The sequence below is a fragment of the Colossoma macropomum genome, unplaced genomic scaffold, assembly GCF_904425465.1.
Source record: "Colossoma macropomum unplaced genomic scaffold, Colossoma_macropomum, whole genome shotgun sequence".
Lineage (NCBI taxonomy): Eukaryota > Metazoa > Chordata > Actinopteri > Characiformes > Serrasalmidae > Colossoma > Colossoma macropomum.
The window spans coordinates 17,346,854-17,365,186 of record NW_023494803.1 but is presented as its reverse complement, the minus strand read 5'-3'; the positions used below and the strand labels follow the sequence as shown (position 1 = coordinate 17,365,186).

Here is an 18,333-nt window from a genome sequence, read left to right as displayed (position 1 = left end):
AAACAGCAACATGATGGTCTTATATAACCTATCTACAAGTGCTCAAACCGTTCACAAACTATAGTGGTGTGCAAAATTTCCTGTCAAAAAGGTTATTAAGTACAGGTTATTCATTTTTCAGAACAGAATTAGATATAAGCTAAGATAATCAAAGGAAAATAAGTGAACAAACAGGAGTTTCTAAAATTATTTTACAGAATTAATATAGATATAGAGAAAACTGGACTTCTAACAATAATGCAAGACCACCAAAACTGTAATAATTACATAAACAGTACTTTAAAGCTTTGAGAGAAAGAAGAAACTCAAACTCCACTCTTGCTTCAGATCTGAAAAAATCCACAGGTTTTTCTGTCCATCCTTCTATTGTGAGAAGACAACTCAACACTATGGGTCTGAAAGGATGTGTAGCTGTCCAAAAGCTGTTACTGAAATTTGCTAATCCAGCAAAGAGCTGCTGGTGGGTGGGTGGCAAAAAGTGGGCACACTAAATACTGATGAATCTGATAAACTATGTAGTAATATAACTATTACACTTCTTTGTGTTGTTGTGCTAAATATGAATAACTTTACTTATTGACCACTTTGACTGGAAATTAAATAAATGATGTGTGGTCTCTGACATTTAGGCTTAAGTTTAGATTTTGTGTGGTTAGAGAGTTAAAGTGGGTTTTTAGGGTTAAGGAACCCACACCATAATCTATTTAGCATCCACAGTGGATCATCAAAATTAAATGTTACCAGTTCTTTAGGATTATGATTACAAAAACGCTTGGACAGCCCTCTAGTTATAAAGTGTCAGAACTAACACGTCAGGCCTTGATTCAATAGGACCAGTTAGGCTGGGCATGAATTGTCAGCTGAAAATTCCAGAGTTTAATAAATTCTCTGACGCTTCAAACTTTGTGCTAACACTCAACAACCATGGTCCTCTCTAGGCAGCTGGCTGAGGATCTAAAATTGTGGCTAATTGATGCCTACAAAGCAGAGTAAGGCTCTAAAAAAAAATTTCCACTGTAATTAAAATAAAAAATGACAGATAAGGGAGCTGTGGAAGTCAAGGGAAGATTTAGAAGACTAAGAAAGCTCTGAGATAGAACTGCTCATATGCTGGCTATAAAAGGTAAAGCAAAACCCCCACATAACTGCAAAGTACCAGCAGGAAGGAAGTAAAAATTAAATAAAAATGGAAGTCTTTGGCCATGATCATCACAGGTATGTTTGGAGAAAAAAAGATGAAAAGACCACCTTGCCGACTGTTAAGCATGGGGAATCCATTATGTTTTTGGGGTTGTGTGGCAGCCAATTGCACAAAAAAACATTGCAGGAGTAGATATTAAATACTAAATATTAGCACATTCTGGAAGCAAACATGAAACAGTCAGTCAAGAAGCTGAAGCTGAAAACTGGAAGTTGGCTTCTACAACAGGACAATGTTCCAAAACATACCTCAAAATACACCAAGAACTACTTCAAGAAACATGGGCTTAAGTTTTTGCAGTGGCCCTCACAATAACCTTAAACTTTATTGAAAATCAACATTGTTGGTACATCTTAAACATGTTGTGCATGCAAAATGGCCCAATTAAGTCACAAAACTAAGCATTCTGAAAAGGAAGTGTAGGTGAAATCTGATTAAACAAGAACAAAAAGACACCTAGCTGGCTACAACAAGTGTTTGCAAGCTGTGAAACTAAGAAACTAACTTATTTTTAAGTTGATGAAATATGAACTTACATTGCAGTACAGTTTGCTGAAGGGGTCAAGCTCATTTCTTTTCACTTCAAAAATCAACAAAGTAGGTAATTTGGCCAGGTGGCCAAACATTTGCCCACAACCCCATAACTGATACTGTCACTGTGATTATTAATTGTGATTAACTGAGAATGCTCATTCCCTGCACACTGGTGAGGAAGCCTTTGAATTAGCAGATCATTTACGGGACCCTGGAGGAGACAGCACATTATGGCTGTTTGATCATTATGATCATTATGAATGATCATTATGATTACAATGCTCATCTTCTGACATGCTGCTTAATATATCTAGGAATATCTTATTCCAACGCAGCAGACAAACTGCAAAATGAACTAGTAACAATAGGATGAAAAAACGGCAACAACAATTCTTATTTTGTTCCACTGAACATACTGCAGGCTTATTTCGGCACTACGAATGATTTTCTGTGCATTATTCTTTTACATATCCGATCAACTGAGCAGTCCTGTGTAAAATCTTACCTCTGCTGCTCCTCACTCTGATCTGAGCCTGGAATGGTCAGAACCTCGTCATGGCCGTGGAACAAGCGCATCACATGACCGCCAAGGAGATATCCTACAGGACAAATGAGGAGACTTTTAAGTAGTTGTTTTCAGCTGGAGTTTGTCCGACTTAATCATGCTTCTAAAAGAAAAAAATATATGAGCATACTGTACCTTCCTCCACATTACTGCCTGAACAGGTAGGGTGGACATTCCACAGGGTTTGCATGAAGGAAGCATCCACCTGGATGTTGCCATTGCAAATGGACAGGTGCTGTAAGAGAATAGATGTGGGATGTCAGTCACCATGGCAACGCATCCTTACTAAGTCAAAGATATTAATTATGATATTGCAACAAAATTTTGTGTACATTTCTACTTACTACCTTGTTCCTCTATATAGTTATGGCATACTGTCCTTTGCTGCATAAATAATTTCAGTGTTATTTAGTAAGACTGTCTTGATAATTAGCATTTTATCTTACACAACACTTCGCAGTTTGTACCACACATTTATCCAGTGAGCACCTAGAACCTGTTTGGCATTTCATTGCAATTGTCTTTGAACTCACCATCATGCTAGTAATTACCTAGTACTTTGGAATTTGTACCTCATAGTTACCTGGTTAATGTCTAGAACTTAAGGGACTTTGAAAGAAACTGTTACCTACCCAATCTAGTATCTATGTTGGGACGAAGCAGCCAACTCAGTTAATCATACGCATAATAATCTAATACAAAGATTTCCTAAATTAGTTATGGCTACTCTTGATGACAGACATAAGCTATGTTTGTTACGATGATGCACCCACCCTTTGACTCAAATGAGTTTCTGTCATTCACAAAAAAAGTATATTTTAACATATTATATTATATTGTATTATATTATACTATATTGTTCATGCAATTTTTAGTATGGTTATTTCTATGTTAATCATGATTGTGGCCATCAGTTGCTCTGAGCTGCTTGCATCCAGCCTCTATCTCACACCTGGCATGTGCAGCTATTTTTGCACTTGATGTCACAGCTAATGAAGGTAACTGGTAATTGTTATTGTCATAATGATAATGTTACAATTTTTTTTTGTATTAACATGTTAATAACTTTAAATGACAGCAATACTATTACAACTGTACTACAGATTTGTTTGACTGTCTATACACAGTGCTTTTTGTCACACTGGCTCTGGCCACATTTAACAAAAGAACTTGAAACTCTCTCGTAAACTCTTCGGCAATTCTGAAGACTTTAAGAAACTTGCAAATGTACCACGTATTTTTCACACCTCCAACATAAATGTCTTAATCTCTAAATGTCATTGACGTCATCAAATCCAGCCCAAATGTACTGCTATTTCCTAAATGACACTGGCCATTCTAAGGGACCTAGCCCTAAAAGTCCAGTTTTCTGTAGCGGGGTTGGATAGGCACATAAAAAAGGCACTGATGTTAGACACTTATTTTGCAGCAGGCCCCCTGCCTGAGCTGAACCCCAGCCTGAGCATGAGCATATGGTGGAAGCTTCTGGAAGCCAGAGAGTGCTGAAGCTGCCAAGGTCTGAATAGAGCACATTACAGCAGCAGTAGGGCAGTGAGGGAATGTGCGTGTGCTCCTGGGGTGGGTTAAACTGAGCACTTCACACAAGACGCCATGAATGGAGGAAAGACGCAGCAATGTGTGTTATGACCTTTGCATCAGTGGTGGATAATATGACCACATGTTAATGATATCAGGACAAATATACTGTGGATATCGTCAGTACTGATAGGACACTGAGCAGCTACACAGATCAGAAAAAGACAGATTTAGACTTATTATAGAGAGCCTGTAAACAACAACAATTAGCATGTAATAACTGCATAAACTTGGAAAATATTGTGATACATGGTTATACGTCATACATGACTGTGTACCATGAAGATTTTGTGAAATGTATGTTAAGACTGGCGGGGGGCACATAAGGCATCTACAGCAGACCATCATAACAAAATGTTTTTTTTAGAATTATGAATATTTATAACTAATACTGCAATTGTGATTATTAATTTACAGTGACATTCCAGTCACTGCACATTTGTGAGAAAGCCTGTGATTTGGCAGATCACTGAGAGGACACTGGAGGCGAACACACATCTCTGTATTTCAGCACAATACTCATCTGCTGACTAATCCTGCTTATGCAGCAGAAAGACGACTAAAATTAAACGCTCTAATTGGGGCCTTTCATGATTAAGATATTAATGGAAGAAGCACAACAATGGCACGATATTTTGGGATTATCAAATATACCCCCCAAAAAAGAAAAAGAACAAAAAACACAAAAAAAACACAGTCTGATGCCACTTAGATCTACTTTTTATGCTAATCTTAGCATTAACCAATTTGATAGCAATCTTTAATGAACAGTATGTTAAATAATGTAATATTGTATTGTACTATGGAGCTAATTTAGTGGCAAAACTAAAGCATGTTTTGCACAAACCCAGTTCCAAAAAAGTTGGGACAGTATGCAAAATGCAAATAAAACAGAAAGCAGTGGTTTTTACAGGTATTTAGTTAAAAAAAAAGTACAACGAATTATTTAATAATTCACCTTAGCAACTTGATTTTTGTAAATATATCCTAATTCTAAATTTGATGCCTGCAGTATATTCCAAAAAAGTTGGAACAGGGACAGTGTAAGACTGGGAAATTTGTGGAATAAACAAAAACACCTGTTTTGGAACTTTCCACAGGTAAACAGGTGAATAAGTAACAGGTGATGCTATTAAGATTGGGTATAAAAGGAGCACTCATGAAAGGCTCAGTTGCCACTTTGCAAAAAACTGTGTGAATAGTCCAACAATTTAAAAACAAAATTTCTCAGTGCACAACTGCAAGGAATTTAGGGATTTCACAGTCTACGAACCATAAAATTTTTAAAGGATTCTGAGAATCCAGAGAAATCTCTGTGCGTAACGGACAGAGGCCAAAAACCAATATTGAATGCCTGTGACCTTAGATCCCTTAGACAGATCCCTTAAAATCTAACAGGCTTCTGTAATAACAACACAGGCTTAGGCAAACTTTCCAAAACCCTTGTCAGTAAACACTATTCGTCATTGCATTTACATATGCAATGTACAGTTAGGATTCTACTATGCAAAGCAGAAGCCATGTATCAACAACATCAGAAACACCGCTAAGATAAATTTGTACTGTGATCTGATGAGTCCACCTTTCAAACTGTTTTTGGAAATAATGGAAGCTGTGTTTCTCGGGCCAAAGAGGAAAAAGGACCATCCAGATTGTTATGCAAAGTTCTAAAGTCAGCGTCTGTCATGGTATGGGGGTGTGTTAGTGCCAATGAAATGGGTAACTTGCAAATCTGTAAAAGCACCATTAATGCTGAGGTGTACATACACATTTCGCAACATATGCTGCCATCCAGACAATGTGTTTTCGGGGCATCCCTGCTTTTTTCAGCAAGACAATGCCAAGCCACAGTCTGCATGTGCTACAACAGCGTGGCTTTGTAGTAAGAGAATGCGGGTGCTAGACTGGCCTGCCTGTAGTCCAGATCTGTCTCCCACTGAACACATGTGGTATCTTCAGAAACACAATACACAACAACAGAGACCCCGAACCGTTGAACAACTGAAATGTTAGATGAAGCAACAAAAACTACAGCAACTGGTGTCTTCAGTTCCCAAATGATTACTGAACATTGTTAAAAGGAAAGGTGATCACAGTGGTATAAGGATTTGCAAATTATTGTTGTCTGTTTTTATTTACATTTCTCCTACTGTCCCAACTTTTTTGAAATTCGGTTTGTAAACGCCCTGCTATTTGCAAACAAACACAGGATAGTTTACCATACAAAATGTGATTTTTAAAAAATACAGAATGCTGTCTAATACATCACACTTGACAAATAGTTTTAAATATGCAAAACGTGTACTAGGAATGAAGCCAAGTAAAACAGACCTGTGTGACATTTCTCAAACAAATACAACTGCTAAACAAACTTTAAACTAATAAACTGTATTCCATTTGTCAATCACATGACTTTTGGCTTTTCCTAAACATTTTCTCACAAACAGATCCAGAGCCAGTTCTGTGTCTGCGTGACTAAATTAGTCCATTAGCTCTTATTTAGAAAGCTGTAACTGTAAACATAATTATTTGTGAGCTTCTTCAGAGTTTAAGTCTTTAAATGATGAACTCAAAGGCATCTTGCGTACTAAAAGCACTCCCTGCTCGAGAAATGCCAGACCACCACAAATGTCCTCAATAAATGACCATGTCAAAGTACAGGGAAGTTAAAAGAGAGGTGTTTTCTGTCGTTATAGCGGTATTGCTCTGGAATTAAGCTACAGGTGCCTGTGGGAAACCAAGTATTATACAGTTTTTCATAACTTTATAACTCATCTGAACCATTTGGGACACCCTTAGCTAAGACCAGTAATAATCCACACACAAACACACACACATTTTCTAAGCCGCTTATTCTTCTGGGTAGCAGGAGGTGCTGAAGCCTATCCCAGCAGCCATTGGGCGGAAGGCAGGAAACACCCTGAACAGATCGCCATTGTTTTAACAGTAAAAGGGAATTAAACATTACATGTGTACACAGATGAGCCAAAACATCATGACCACCTGCCTAATATGCTATTAGTCCTCTGTGTTAAGCCAAAACAGCTCCGAGTCACTAAGGCATGGACGCTACAAGAATTTTGGAGGTGCCCTGTGGTGTCTGTCACCAGATTGTTAGCAGCGGACCCTTAAAGTTCTGTAAGTTGTGAGGTGGACCCGCCGCGGATTGGACTTCTTGTTCCAGCACATCACAGCTTAAGACACTTAGAAAAGAGTGCTAACTTCCAGTTCTGTTACATCAGAGTGACAGGAGGAGAGGGAGGGCCAACTTACCCAACCAGAGAAAGTAAAGCCAACTCCTGGACTCCTGGGCCCAGATGGCTGTACTGTATATATCATTAAACATTTTTAGCATTTCTGCTATTTCTGCTTTAGCATTTTTAGGAGTCCTCTTTAGGTCTCTGTCAGTTCTCTTTCCCAGCGCTGCGATTATCACCTTTGAAGCATCGTCATCTGCTTTCTCGTCAGTCACAGCAGATATCTGATTACATCGCCCTACTACACAGGCCTTCAGCTTGCTGCGCAAGAACACTCCTGTCAAATACACATTTGCCGCATTTTATGTACTCACAAGATAGCGTTCAGATGATACACTGACGAGTATGAGGTCGTCACCAATCCGAACTTTCTCCCCCTCAGATCTCTGCTTTGAGGCGGGGTGGATGGTCCACCAACAAGCCTCACCTGTAGGAGGTCACAGAGAAACACGCACACAGCTCAGTATGCAGAGGAAAATACATTACAATAGCACCTTTGCTTCAATCACCTTTCATTGTTACTCTGACTGAGCAAATCAATAACAAGCCCTTAGTGATGTGAATGGTGTTCTGAACATGTTCGTATGTTTCCTTGGAAACTATAACACTGCATCTTGCATCATGCTTCTTTTATATATTACATTTTACTATGCCCAACATAGACATGTACCTGAATGAACTACTCTAGGGGCAAAGTGAGTTAAAGGGGAAAAAAAAATAATTTAAAGGTGCCTGAAGTGATAGCCATAAATTCAGCCAACCTGTTGAGTCCTCCTGAAGTCCCACATCAAAAGACAACTTATCTGTCAGAGATCTGGACGTCTTCAAGCAGGTCAGGTACTGCAATGAGAAGGAGAAAGCCCATCCTGAAACAGTGAGGAGTCAACAGGATGAGGAGATAGAGAAAGGGTGTTGTACTTTCCTCACCATTCCACTGAAGGAGTGTCGGAGGAGAATGGCGTGTCCATATAACAGTGTTCTGTGTCCGCCTCCATGAGTTGCCTGCATGGACAACAGAAAGCAGCCTGTTAGACATTAATTACACTGATGATAACTTACACTTTAGAGTCATGTTTATCAATATCAGTCACAGGGAACCCGATGTAATGCACGTTTTTGCATTTTACCTGCTAATAATACAGGAGAAGCTCTCTGAGTTTACAAAAATTCGGCGTAATTCAGTCGTTTGCAATGTAAGCAAAGTCATTCGGTGTGTTGTGATGTGAAATGGTTAATTATAGAGAAACTTCAAGAACAACAATGCACCTGCATTGAGAGGAACCAGATGTCACAATGTCTACACACAAATTTTTTACGATCCAAAATGAAGCGAACCTACATGTGTCTTCAGAGTTTTGCTATGTTGATGTTTATAAGGGAAAATACTGGTAAATAAAAAAAAAGTTCTTCTTTCAGTTCTGATTTGCCTCACACCACTCTGCATATTTTAAAAAATGTGTTTTAAGCCAAAAACAAATCTTCAAACCATTTTAGGCATCAGGCAGTGAATCCACAACCATTTCATGCAATAACTTTCAAGTGTGGTAGTTTTAAGAGGCATTAAACGCTTCAGACATCTGGTTCCTCTTGAGCAGTGGTTCTCAAACTTTATGGTCCACATTTTTGCTCTATCCCTATGCATTCTGAATTAGGTTGGAGCAAAAATGTGGATCCTCTGGGGGTCCATGAGGACTGTACCACCAGAACAGGGGTGGATAACTGAGGGCTGAAGTCTAGCACAATTTGGTGAGTGTCCTGCTCTAGCACACCAACTAAACCTGGTAACTGGCTGAGGAATTGACTCAGGTGTGCTTGAGCAGGAAACTCACCAAACTGTGGTGTGGCCCTCCAAGACCTGGAGTTGCCCATCCCTATCCTAGAACCACTCTGAATGACTTTGTTTACAACTTAGTCATTTAATTATACAGAAAAAATGCAGAAATAGCTGAATGGCCCTTTAGGCACTGAATAAAGGCCTCGATGATGGGGAGAATCAGTTAAGTTATAGCATGTTCGAAGAGTACATCTGCTGCCATATTTTGGTGTTTTGGCTATTCTAATACACCTGATCCAAACAATTTTCTAATTCAGTGATTCCCATTTTGGGGGTACTTACACCCCAGGGGTAAGTGGACATTTACCATAGGCTTAGGAACAAATCTAATTTACAAAATAATAATTGCCTGATACTTAAAAAAATAAAAGTCATCAATTCTCATTGTCTGAGTCTAAATATCAACAAAAAACTATATACACATAATAAAACTGATGTGATACTGATTTCTTATTGTGATTTGTCACTGATCACAACAGTAGTCAGGGAGAAGTAGCTAGTTTCTCACTGGCCTGTGTCAATCATAACAAGCTGTGACCAAGAAATACAAAGACTAGCTACTGATCAACAAGCTTAGCTCTAAAATCTGCATGGCAGACTCACTCCAGGACCAACAGGATTGGGAACCACTGTGTTAGAACAAGAAATGTGCACTGCATGGGGTCAGCAGGCCTGGGACTGACAACCAGCTTGAAGGGTGAAGAAGCAAGCAGACATAGCAGGTAACATTTCACCTCTTATGCACAGTGAGCAAGCAATAGATTCCTACGGAGGCTCTTAAATGAAGAATGGAAGAAGACCTTTATGGATGACCAGAGCAGAAATTGGTTGCAAACAAAAACTGTCTTTGTTTGAACACCTTATTTCTGAATCTTAACCTCAGACATTATATTTGTGCATAAGAGCAAGCACATTTGACAGTTCTCCTTTCAGTGCGTTTGCAAAAGCATGCAAACCTCGGCAATTTCAGATAATTGCTGCTGAACTGAGGCCAGTTCTTTTACAGTGTGATGGTTGATGTTAAGGGTTCGGAAAGAGGGATTTTCGGTGTGAGGCCAGTTGTGCAAATCTGTATTCAGGCCTATACAGCAAGAGTTACTCACCTTTCTAATGAGTCTCTAAGGCAGGCATTGAAATAAGAGAGGAACATGTTATATTGAGCTCCTTTGGCCAAAAACGTTGCTGCGGAAGAACAATGCAATTCTACCTACACTGGAACCCATAGCACACACAACATATCTATAGTCATTTTTATTAAAATGTATTTGTTCATGAGTCTTAATTGATTACAAGACATCTTAACCTGGGCTACAGATGCACCATTGGCAATTTTCTAGCTAGTTGACCAGCTTCTGCCTTGCTTATGTATTGATAGCTAATATACTAATTCCTTTTTCATTCTGTCAAAATCAGTAGCCTTGGATTGATGAATATTATTATTTAATAATAATTATTTAAATAAGTGCCAATATTATGCAAATTATCATTCTCCCCACAATTTTTTTGTGATTTTGTTTAGACTTTATTTAACCATTCCCTTTGTCCAATCATTTTAATCTATGGTTAGTTAAAAAATGTAGAGACGAGACAAGATTGCATGTAATTATAGGCTCTACAAACAGAACATCACCAACTAATTAACTACACACATGCATACTTTGAATGTCACTTGGAAAGATTATAATGTAGATTTTCAGTCTGGCACAGAATGCTGGGATACAAGATGGGAGAAGAACGTAAAATAGACAAGCTTGACCAGATAAGGGGTGTCATCATGCCAGTTTGGCAACATTTTAGTTTCCAGCCAAATAAAAACAGAGAACCACTGGACGTTAACAATGTTACACAGCATAAGGCTCACTCACATGTGCTTCTCTGTATGTCTATTCAGATCATAGTCAACATCATTTATCATGATATTACTGCTGATGATAATCATTTCTTGAAATTTACAGTAGCCTCTAAGCTTAATTTACACACACATTTTTTGTCTTCTTTTCACAGCTTTGAACTCGTTAACAAGGTTTCAGATAAATAACAAGTTTTGTAATACTAGTCTTGCTCTGGAGTGCGAACTATGAGGGACATCTTGGAGGGATTTATAAACCTGGAGCTTTAAAGATCTTACTTCAGGGAGACTGCGTATTTTTAGAGTTTCACCCCAAAATACTGTACCTCCTTTGCACCTTTTTAACAATTTAGGATACAACACATTTTAGAAAAAAACAACAGCAATGTATAATGGAAAACACAACTTTATTTCTCTAATAAATGTTTACAATGTAGCATTGTGATTTCTTGTATAAGTAAAGCTCACTCCCAACAACACATTTCATGAAAAAAGACAAGGTTAAAGCATGCCTCGTTTAATTTGTGATGGGATCAGTCAACCAGAAATAGACAATTATCAGCCTTAAAGACACAGAAAAACAGCCTTAAAGCCTTTACCCACCAAGTATGTTTTATTCATTCGTATGTCAATAAATAAATTAGCGCATGTGTATAACTAATGGTATCTTGTACACCAAACATGATCTTTTGGATGGCAAAATGCAGTTTTTGTTTGATTTTTGCAAACTTGTCACATGAACATCTCTGACGTTGGCATGGCGACAACCAAGCTGAGAGAGCTCAGCTGTTTTGCAGCAACTGAAACATCAAAAGGATTGGTTTGCCCTCTGCTTTGTTGCTGATGGTGTTAGAATCTCCAAAAATAGTTCAAACACAGGCTCAATAAAGTGAAACTCTCCCACACTTCTTCAATTTTTCCTAAATGAAGAGTAGCCTGTAAGAGCAAAGGATGTCTTCTTGCACTTGAAGACATTTCACCTGTTCATTAGTCACAGCACAAACAACAAACAAATCTCACCATGTCCAGTGTGTACAGTTATGATTTGAAAAATGTCCAATGTCCAGTTATTTCACATTTTTGTGTTCTTTATTCACAATGCATTTGGTGTGTAACAGCAGTTAATTCCAGACTCTCCATCAGAGCAAGGAGTGAGTTTAGAGTGTGACAAAAAATCTACAGGGCATAAACTTCACCTTCACCACTAAGATGAGAATATGTGCACAGACTATAATACACAGTGTGCTAAACACATTTTTGAAGACTCAAATATTTTTCTCTTAAGTGTTCTGACAGCTATATAAGACTTTAAAAAAGAAAAAGCCTGCAAGATCAAAAGAGAAGCATGCAAAACATCCCCCGAGCCACCAGCTGCTGCCCACAGGCGACATGGTGCCATCACGAGGATCCAGCACGACCTTTCCCGCTCAGTCAGCCCAGCGGTGGTCCGCCGGTGCTCCGCCAGCAGGGTTTCCTTTGTGAGAAACACACCGCGAGCAGCCGACAGGTAGGCAGACCCGTACAGCCAAATATCATTGCCCACATGGAGCTGCCCAAGGTCATCAGCTTCACAAGAGCCATTTAAACCCTCTTTTACACAGTTAACATGAGACCAACAACAGCATAGCCTGGGCCTGAGGAATAACTGGCCTTTAAGTAACATTTTAAGACATGCTGTGGTGTTAATACTGATACAGAGCTCACAGAAACCTATTTGTCCTTATGAAATGGCCTGGTCATTGATGGCCACTGATACACTCACCAACCACTTTATTAGGTACACCTACTTTATATTTACACTCACTGTCCATTTTGTGCTTCTACAATTACAGATCGTAGTCCATCTGTTTCTCTGCACTATTTGCTAGCCTATCTATGCCCTATTTATTAATGGTAAAGAACTCCACACAGCAGGTATTATTTGGGTGGTGGATCACTCTCAGCACTGCAGTGACACTGACGTGGTGGTAGTGTGTTAGTGTGTGTTGAGCTGGTACAAGTGAATCAGACACAGCAGTGCTGCTGGAGTTTTTGAACACTATGTCCACTCACTGTCCACTCTATTAGACATGTTTATCTTGTTGGTTCACCTTGTAGATGTCAAGTCACAGACAACAGCTCAAATGTTGCTCAGTGGTCAGTTTCTGGACAGAGGATGCTGTTGGCTAGATATTTTTGGTCGCTGGACTATTCTCAGTACAGCAGGGGCCAGTGACACTGGGTCATCAGTACAGGGGTGTTCATCCATTACCCAAATAATACCTGCTCAGTGGTGTCCTTAAGAGTGGTCCTCAGTGGGTCCTGACCATTGATAAACAGGGAAAAAAGGTGCTAATCATTTATGCAGAGAAACAGCTGGACTACAGTCTGCAACTGCAGAACTACTTGTGAATCTATATGGTTAGTGTAGCTGACAAAAAGAACAATGAGTGTAGAAACAAGGTTGATAATCTAATAAAGTGGCCAGTGATCTGTCAGGAACTTACCATGAAACATTTTTACTTATTTTATCTTTTTATACTGTTTCTTTTTATATTTTATTATCCTACGATCCATTAATCATGATTTTAACAAATGGTACTTTCTGTTTTAAAGCTTTCATTTTCTTTCATTTTAAACTGTAATATACAGTTTTAGTTACACTGCTTTATTAGTTTATTTAAATATATTATATGAACATCTAAATATCTATTATTATTATTAGTAGTAGTACTAGTGGTAATAATGGAAATAATAAAGTACATTACAGTATTTGTTGTGTACAGATTTGAACTGTCACAGTGCCTAGATCACCACTTCTTCATTTTGTTTCACAGCCTGTTGGTTTTCCAGGCTTGTGGACTGAAATAGCAGGGATGAAGCCAACTGGACACCTCCGCTATAAACTGCTGCGTTGAAAAGGAGTGGCCTCATTTTTGCCCTTGTTTCACACAGGCAGAATAGCAGCCAGTCTTACCCATGATCGTATCAGCTAAATAGACAGAAACCAATGGATTTTATAGCTTTAATTAACATACACTGTGGTAAGCATGTGGTAGATTACATTTGACAGGTCCATTTGTCTCTAAACCTCTAAAGCAGACTTGTTGAAGATTTGGACAAAGGGCAGCTCTCAAATATAGCATTCACAGCCAAAAGCTCTAAAACTTAATGTGCGCAGCACAAAACAGCGAGGTGTAATGCATCGTAATATAAAGTCAGAACTGAACCGCAGGCAACTTGTTGCTAAGGAAGCATTCTCCGATTCTCTCACCATCTCAGAAATAAGCCTTTTAACCCAACAAAACTGTGATGTACAAAGAAATTCTATGCTGTCTTCAGAGCATCACTGCTTCTCATTTATTTGAGTGAGAGAGCTGCAATTTTCCTGTGATGCTAGAGGTACCGGTCTAACTAGCAAGGCTCAATGTGGACCATTTCCTTCCCTCATCAGAGTGCCTAACAGAATCTGGCTAGGGTTCAATCCATATATTGTTATGCTTATCCACATGTTGTTATGCTTAACTACATACAAATAAAATGACTAAATAACATCATATTTTTGGCTGATATAAAGGAAATGCTGTAAATTACAATGGAAATGCAATTTTTAGAGTAAATAATGAATAGGCAAATACAATAAAGTCACAGGTTTTGCCTGAGTGACCATGAACTAAAGCAGAATGTGCAAGTTGGTCTTACTGAAATTCATGGAAAGCAACAGGAGTATAATGAAGCAGAGATGTTACAACTGACAGGAGCTACAAAACACAGCAGATGGCAGCAGTTACCACTGAACTATTGAAGAAAATAAAATGTATTTTGTTAAAAAAAAAAAACCACTTAGCCCTTAGTCTTCTGTTTTGCGCGTTCACGTCTAGGGTTAGGGTGTCCCAATTTTTGTTGAGAGAGAGGGGTAGGGTGAAGTGTTAGGGCTACATGGCCCTCCAAACTGAGGCTTTTCAGAGGCTCACTCCAAACGGAGTGCTATGAGAAAAAAAGAAAAACCGGCAAGATGGCTGCGCGAGCGACCAAAGAAACCCACAAATGTAAGTATCTTCTCCGTTAAAAAATTAGGATAACCATTGTATTATCTTAGTTTAATGTAATTTCAATGTATTACGGTCATTTTCTTTGTAACATGCATAAAAAATCGCTAATGGCATGCTAATGTTTCGGTAGCTAGCTAGCTAACTTTCCCGTTCCACCTTAAATAGTCCAGCAGTATTGACGCCTGAAGCGCCAGAATGTAACTGCTGCTCCATTTAAGGTGGAATGGGAAAATTCGAACAAGAAGCTGGCAAATAGCTGACTTCAGCTTCGTAACACCAATGAATTAACGGTGTGGTGGGCGATAATAAGTAATTGTCTTATACCCCTCTTTGAAAGCATATGATGCCCTAAATGTAACTAAAGCCCAGCAGCGAGGTTGCTGAACGTTTCCCCTCTCTGCCATCACTGAAGACTGCAGAGCACCGCTAGTAGCCTCTTAATGAAGCAATGTTTTTTTTTGTTTGTTTTTTTTTGAGGGTTGTCCCATTTCGTAGGGCAAGTTTTTAACCACTACCCCTTGTAACTCAGTTCCAAGGGGTTAGGGTGACACTCGAAAACAAGGGGTAAGAGTAAAAAGAAGAAAATGTGATTGGGCCTTAGAGGAACCGTAAAACAAAACCATTAAATTAAACAAAACATCAGCAAGAAGCTGCTCAGCAACAAAGTTTTCTCTGCAAGTTCAGTCCATATTTCAGAGAAGTGTTTTCATGGACCTAGAGAGTTCTATGCTCTTGCACTGATAGAACGGAACTAAAGGCTTAATTTGTGTAACTAACTTGCGACATTTAAGTTATTTGCTTACGGAAATATGGAAACTTGGTTACTGGTAGTTTGTCTTTAGGTGTGGTACTCTAACGTTTTGGGAAAAAGTTGCATCATTGATGTCAACAGTGATCTGCAAACTTCATCAGAGGTAAGATATAAATGGGAAAAAGAATTTTCCACACCAGATCGTTCAAAGTGGCAACAAATATAACACAACAATCAATGCAGCCTGTCAATTTTGCTTGATTTTATAGTATAATGTAACACAATAAAAATAAGAAAATAACCAAACATTTGCTAACTCTACTAATGAGTGAGCTGATGTTGTTTGGCAGCTACCAAGTGCTGGATGACATGCTGAAGAAATTAAAGTTGTGAAAAAAGGTCTGGCTCAATTCAACACGTTTGGATGCATATTTGTTTAGCCTGCAACTGATGGCATAATTTGTTTGGCTTCAAAGCTTTATTTAAAAAAGACCTGAGTGTTCAGCACAGGGCTCTAAATACTCGCTTTCTGTTCTCAGGTACGTGAAGCTTAAAGGCCATTACACACCGAATGAAATTTATTCATGCAGTATTTTTGGAAAAACATTAAATTAATTGAATCACCTGCATTACTGTTGATGTTTTGCACACAAAATGTGATTTTTTTGAATAGCAAAAATGGGGTTTCATTTTGTAGCGCTCTGTTTGATATTTGTGAACTTTCTCAGTAACAGGATTCGTTTGCTTTCTGCTTTCTTACAGATGGTGTTAGCATTTCCCAAAGCAGCTCAAATGGGGCTGAAACTGAGTTACAAACATTGAGCTGCATCTGAAAGCTCTCATAAAGTTCCAACTTCTTTGGTACCCTGCTGTACTTTCTTTGCTTCGGTTTTCTTGGTGTTCTCAGCCTGAGATACAGTGGCTGTTTCACTTGCAGGTGGCCCAGCCTCAGGATCTTTCCTTTTGAAATACCCTGTTTGTAACCATTTATTCACGATGGACGGATTCCATATGAATGCTTAAGGCTAAGCCTAGACTAAAAAAAATTTCCCTCGGTGATTCCCCACTGGCACTGCAATTTAGTCCAATATTAGGCTTAATCCATGTCCAGGAAATAGGGTTGCAACTAACAATAACAACGATAATCATTTCATAGTGGCTTTGATTAATCAGGAAAAGAAAATGTGTAACCACTAGTCGGACAATAACCAAATATTTCACGTCATACACAACGCATGCACAAATATTACATAGCAGTCTAAGTACTATTATGAAAGTAGTTTGATTCTACACAAACACATTGCTATTCAACTTAGTGTGGCCAGTTACATCACATGTGTCACGTATTCAGCCAGCCAGCCTCCAAACTACGATTCCCAGAATCCTCCGCTTCATCACATGACACCAGGAAGAGCAGCAGCAACCAATCGCTGCTCTAGCTCTCCGGAATACTGATCACTCTCACCTGTGTGTTTGTCATGTGATCTGTTTAGTTTAGTATATTAGCCCGGGCTTAGCATAGGACCTTTGCGAGGTATTGTTTTCTTGAAAACTACTGAGCGTTCATTCTGGTTTTTTGATCTCCCCTGTTATGACCTTGTGTTTCTGGATTTGTTTCTTGGATTTTCGGATTTGCCCTTTTGTACTGTTGCCTGGTTGGATTGATATCTGGTTTTGGACTTTTGCCTGTACTCTGGACTTTGATCTGCCTAGCCCTGTTGTGTTTGATCGCCTTCAGTGTATTTTGCTGTGCCTGTGTACCAACGACAATAACTCTAGTAAAGCTTCATCACTTTTTTACATCCGCGAGCGTCTGCTCTCTGGTCGCACGTTACATGATCAAACTTGATATTACTAAGCGCAAAAAAAAATATTCCAAGCAATTTCATATGTTAATATTTCTTCTGAAGTTAAACTGCTTCCTATTATCCAGTCAAACCATCTGTCTGCAAAGAATGGGTTTGATTAGTGCACATTACTCTCAGTGTGGGAACAGTTGTTTAGAAAAGGTGCACTGCTGGTGAAATATTTAAGCTCTAGGCAGCACTTTAACACAATAACAGTAAAAATTATGCTCTGTAGCCGAACTTCGGTCTGTCTACCTTAGACTGCATCGTGAGTACAGCTTCCCATCTGCTGAATTAAGAAAAAAATCAAGGCACTGATCATGCATTTTTGATCAAGGAATTTTACAGGGATGAGGTGGCAACTCCAGACATAAACCATTTTCACCACATGACAATGTCAAGTCAATCTTTTTTAAAAACATTTGTAAAGCCTTTTTTAAATTCTCCACCCTGGAGAGCGTTTTCCAAAAGCTCCATTTTCAAACCACAGATAAAGAGGGTATGCTTTCAAAAAATTCTCTGTATCTGTGTGGAGGAGCAGGTCTGTGTGCATTAGTACACTAGCAATGAATAAGTATAATTCAGCTGTGCAGTTTAGTCAAAAATACATCTCATCCCTTCAGTCAACTCTGTTTATTTTGCTAAACCACGTTTTTAACTGTTGTTTAATGTGTTTCTCTAGATCCTCAGGCACAACAGGGTGCTGTCGTCATAGGAGCTGTTGATGATGTTTTTTTTTACTTTTTGATTGATACAGGAGTCTGCACCCAAATATCAAGACAAATATTTGATAACTAAATTCATTGCCAATCATTTTTTATCTTTAACATCATCAATAATATTGATTAGTTGTTGTAGCCTGTAGGGG

At 38.7% G+C, this 18,333-nt stretch overlaps 1 protein-coding gene across 1 annotated transcript in view; it reads right to left on the bottom strand.

Annotated features, from left to right (window-relative positions):
* Nucleotides 1-18,333, bottom strand: part of LOC118823245 (ryanodine receptor 3) — a 282,056-nt gene that overhangs the window by 198,196 nt on the left and 65,527 nt on the right. The window contains exons 4-9 of the mRNA XM_036592700.1: nt 10,091-10,105; nt 8,081-8,155; nt 7,915-7,993; nt 7,468-7,580; nt 2,436-2,535; nt 2,241-2,334 (exon numbers count right to left, since the gene is read on the bottom strand). Of these exons, the coding sequence (XP_036448593.1) occupies nt 2,241-2,334; nt 2,436-2,535; nt 7,468-7,580; nt 7,915-7,993; nt 8,081-8,155; nt 10,091-10,105 (476 nt within the window). The remainder of the gene's footprint in view (nt 1-2,240; nt 2,335-2,435; nt 2,536-7,467; nt 7,581-7,914; nt 7,994-8,080; nt 8,156-10,090; nt 10,106-18,333) is intronic.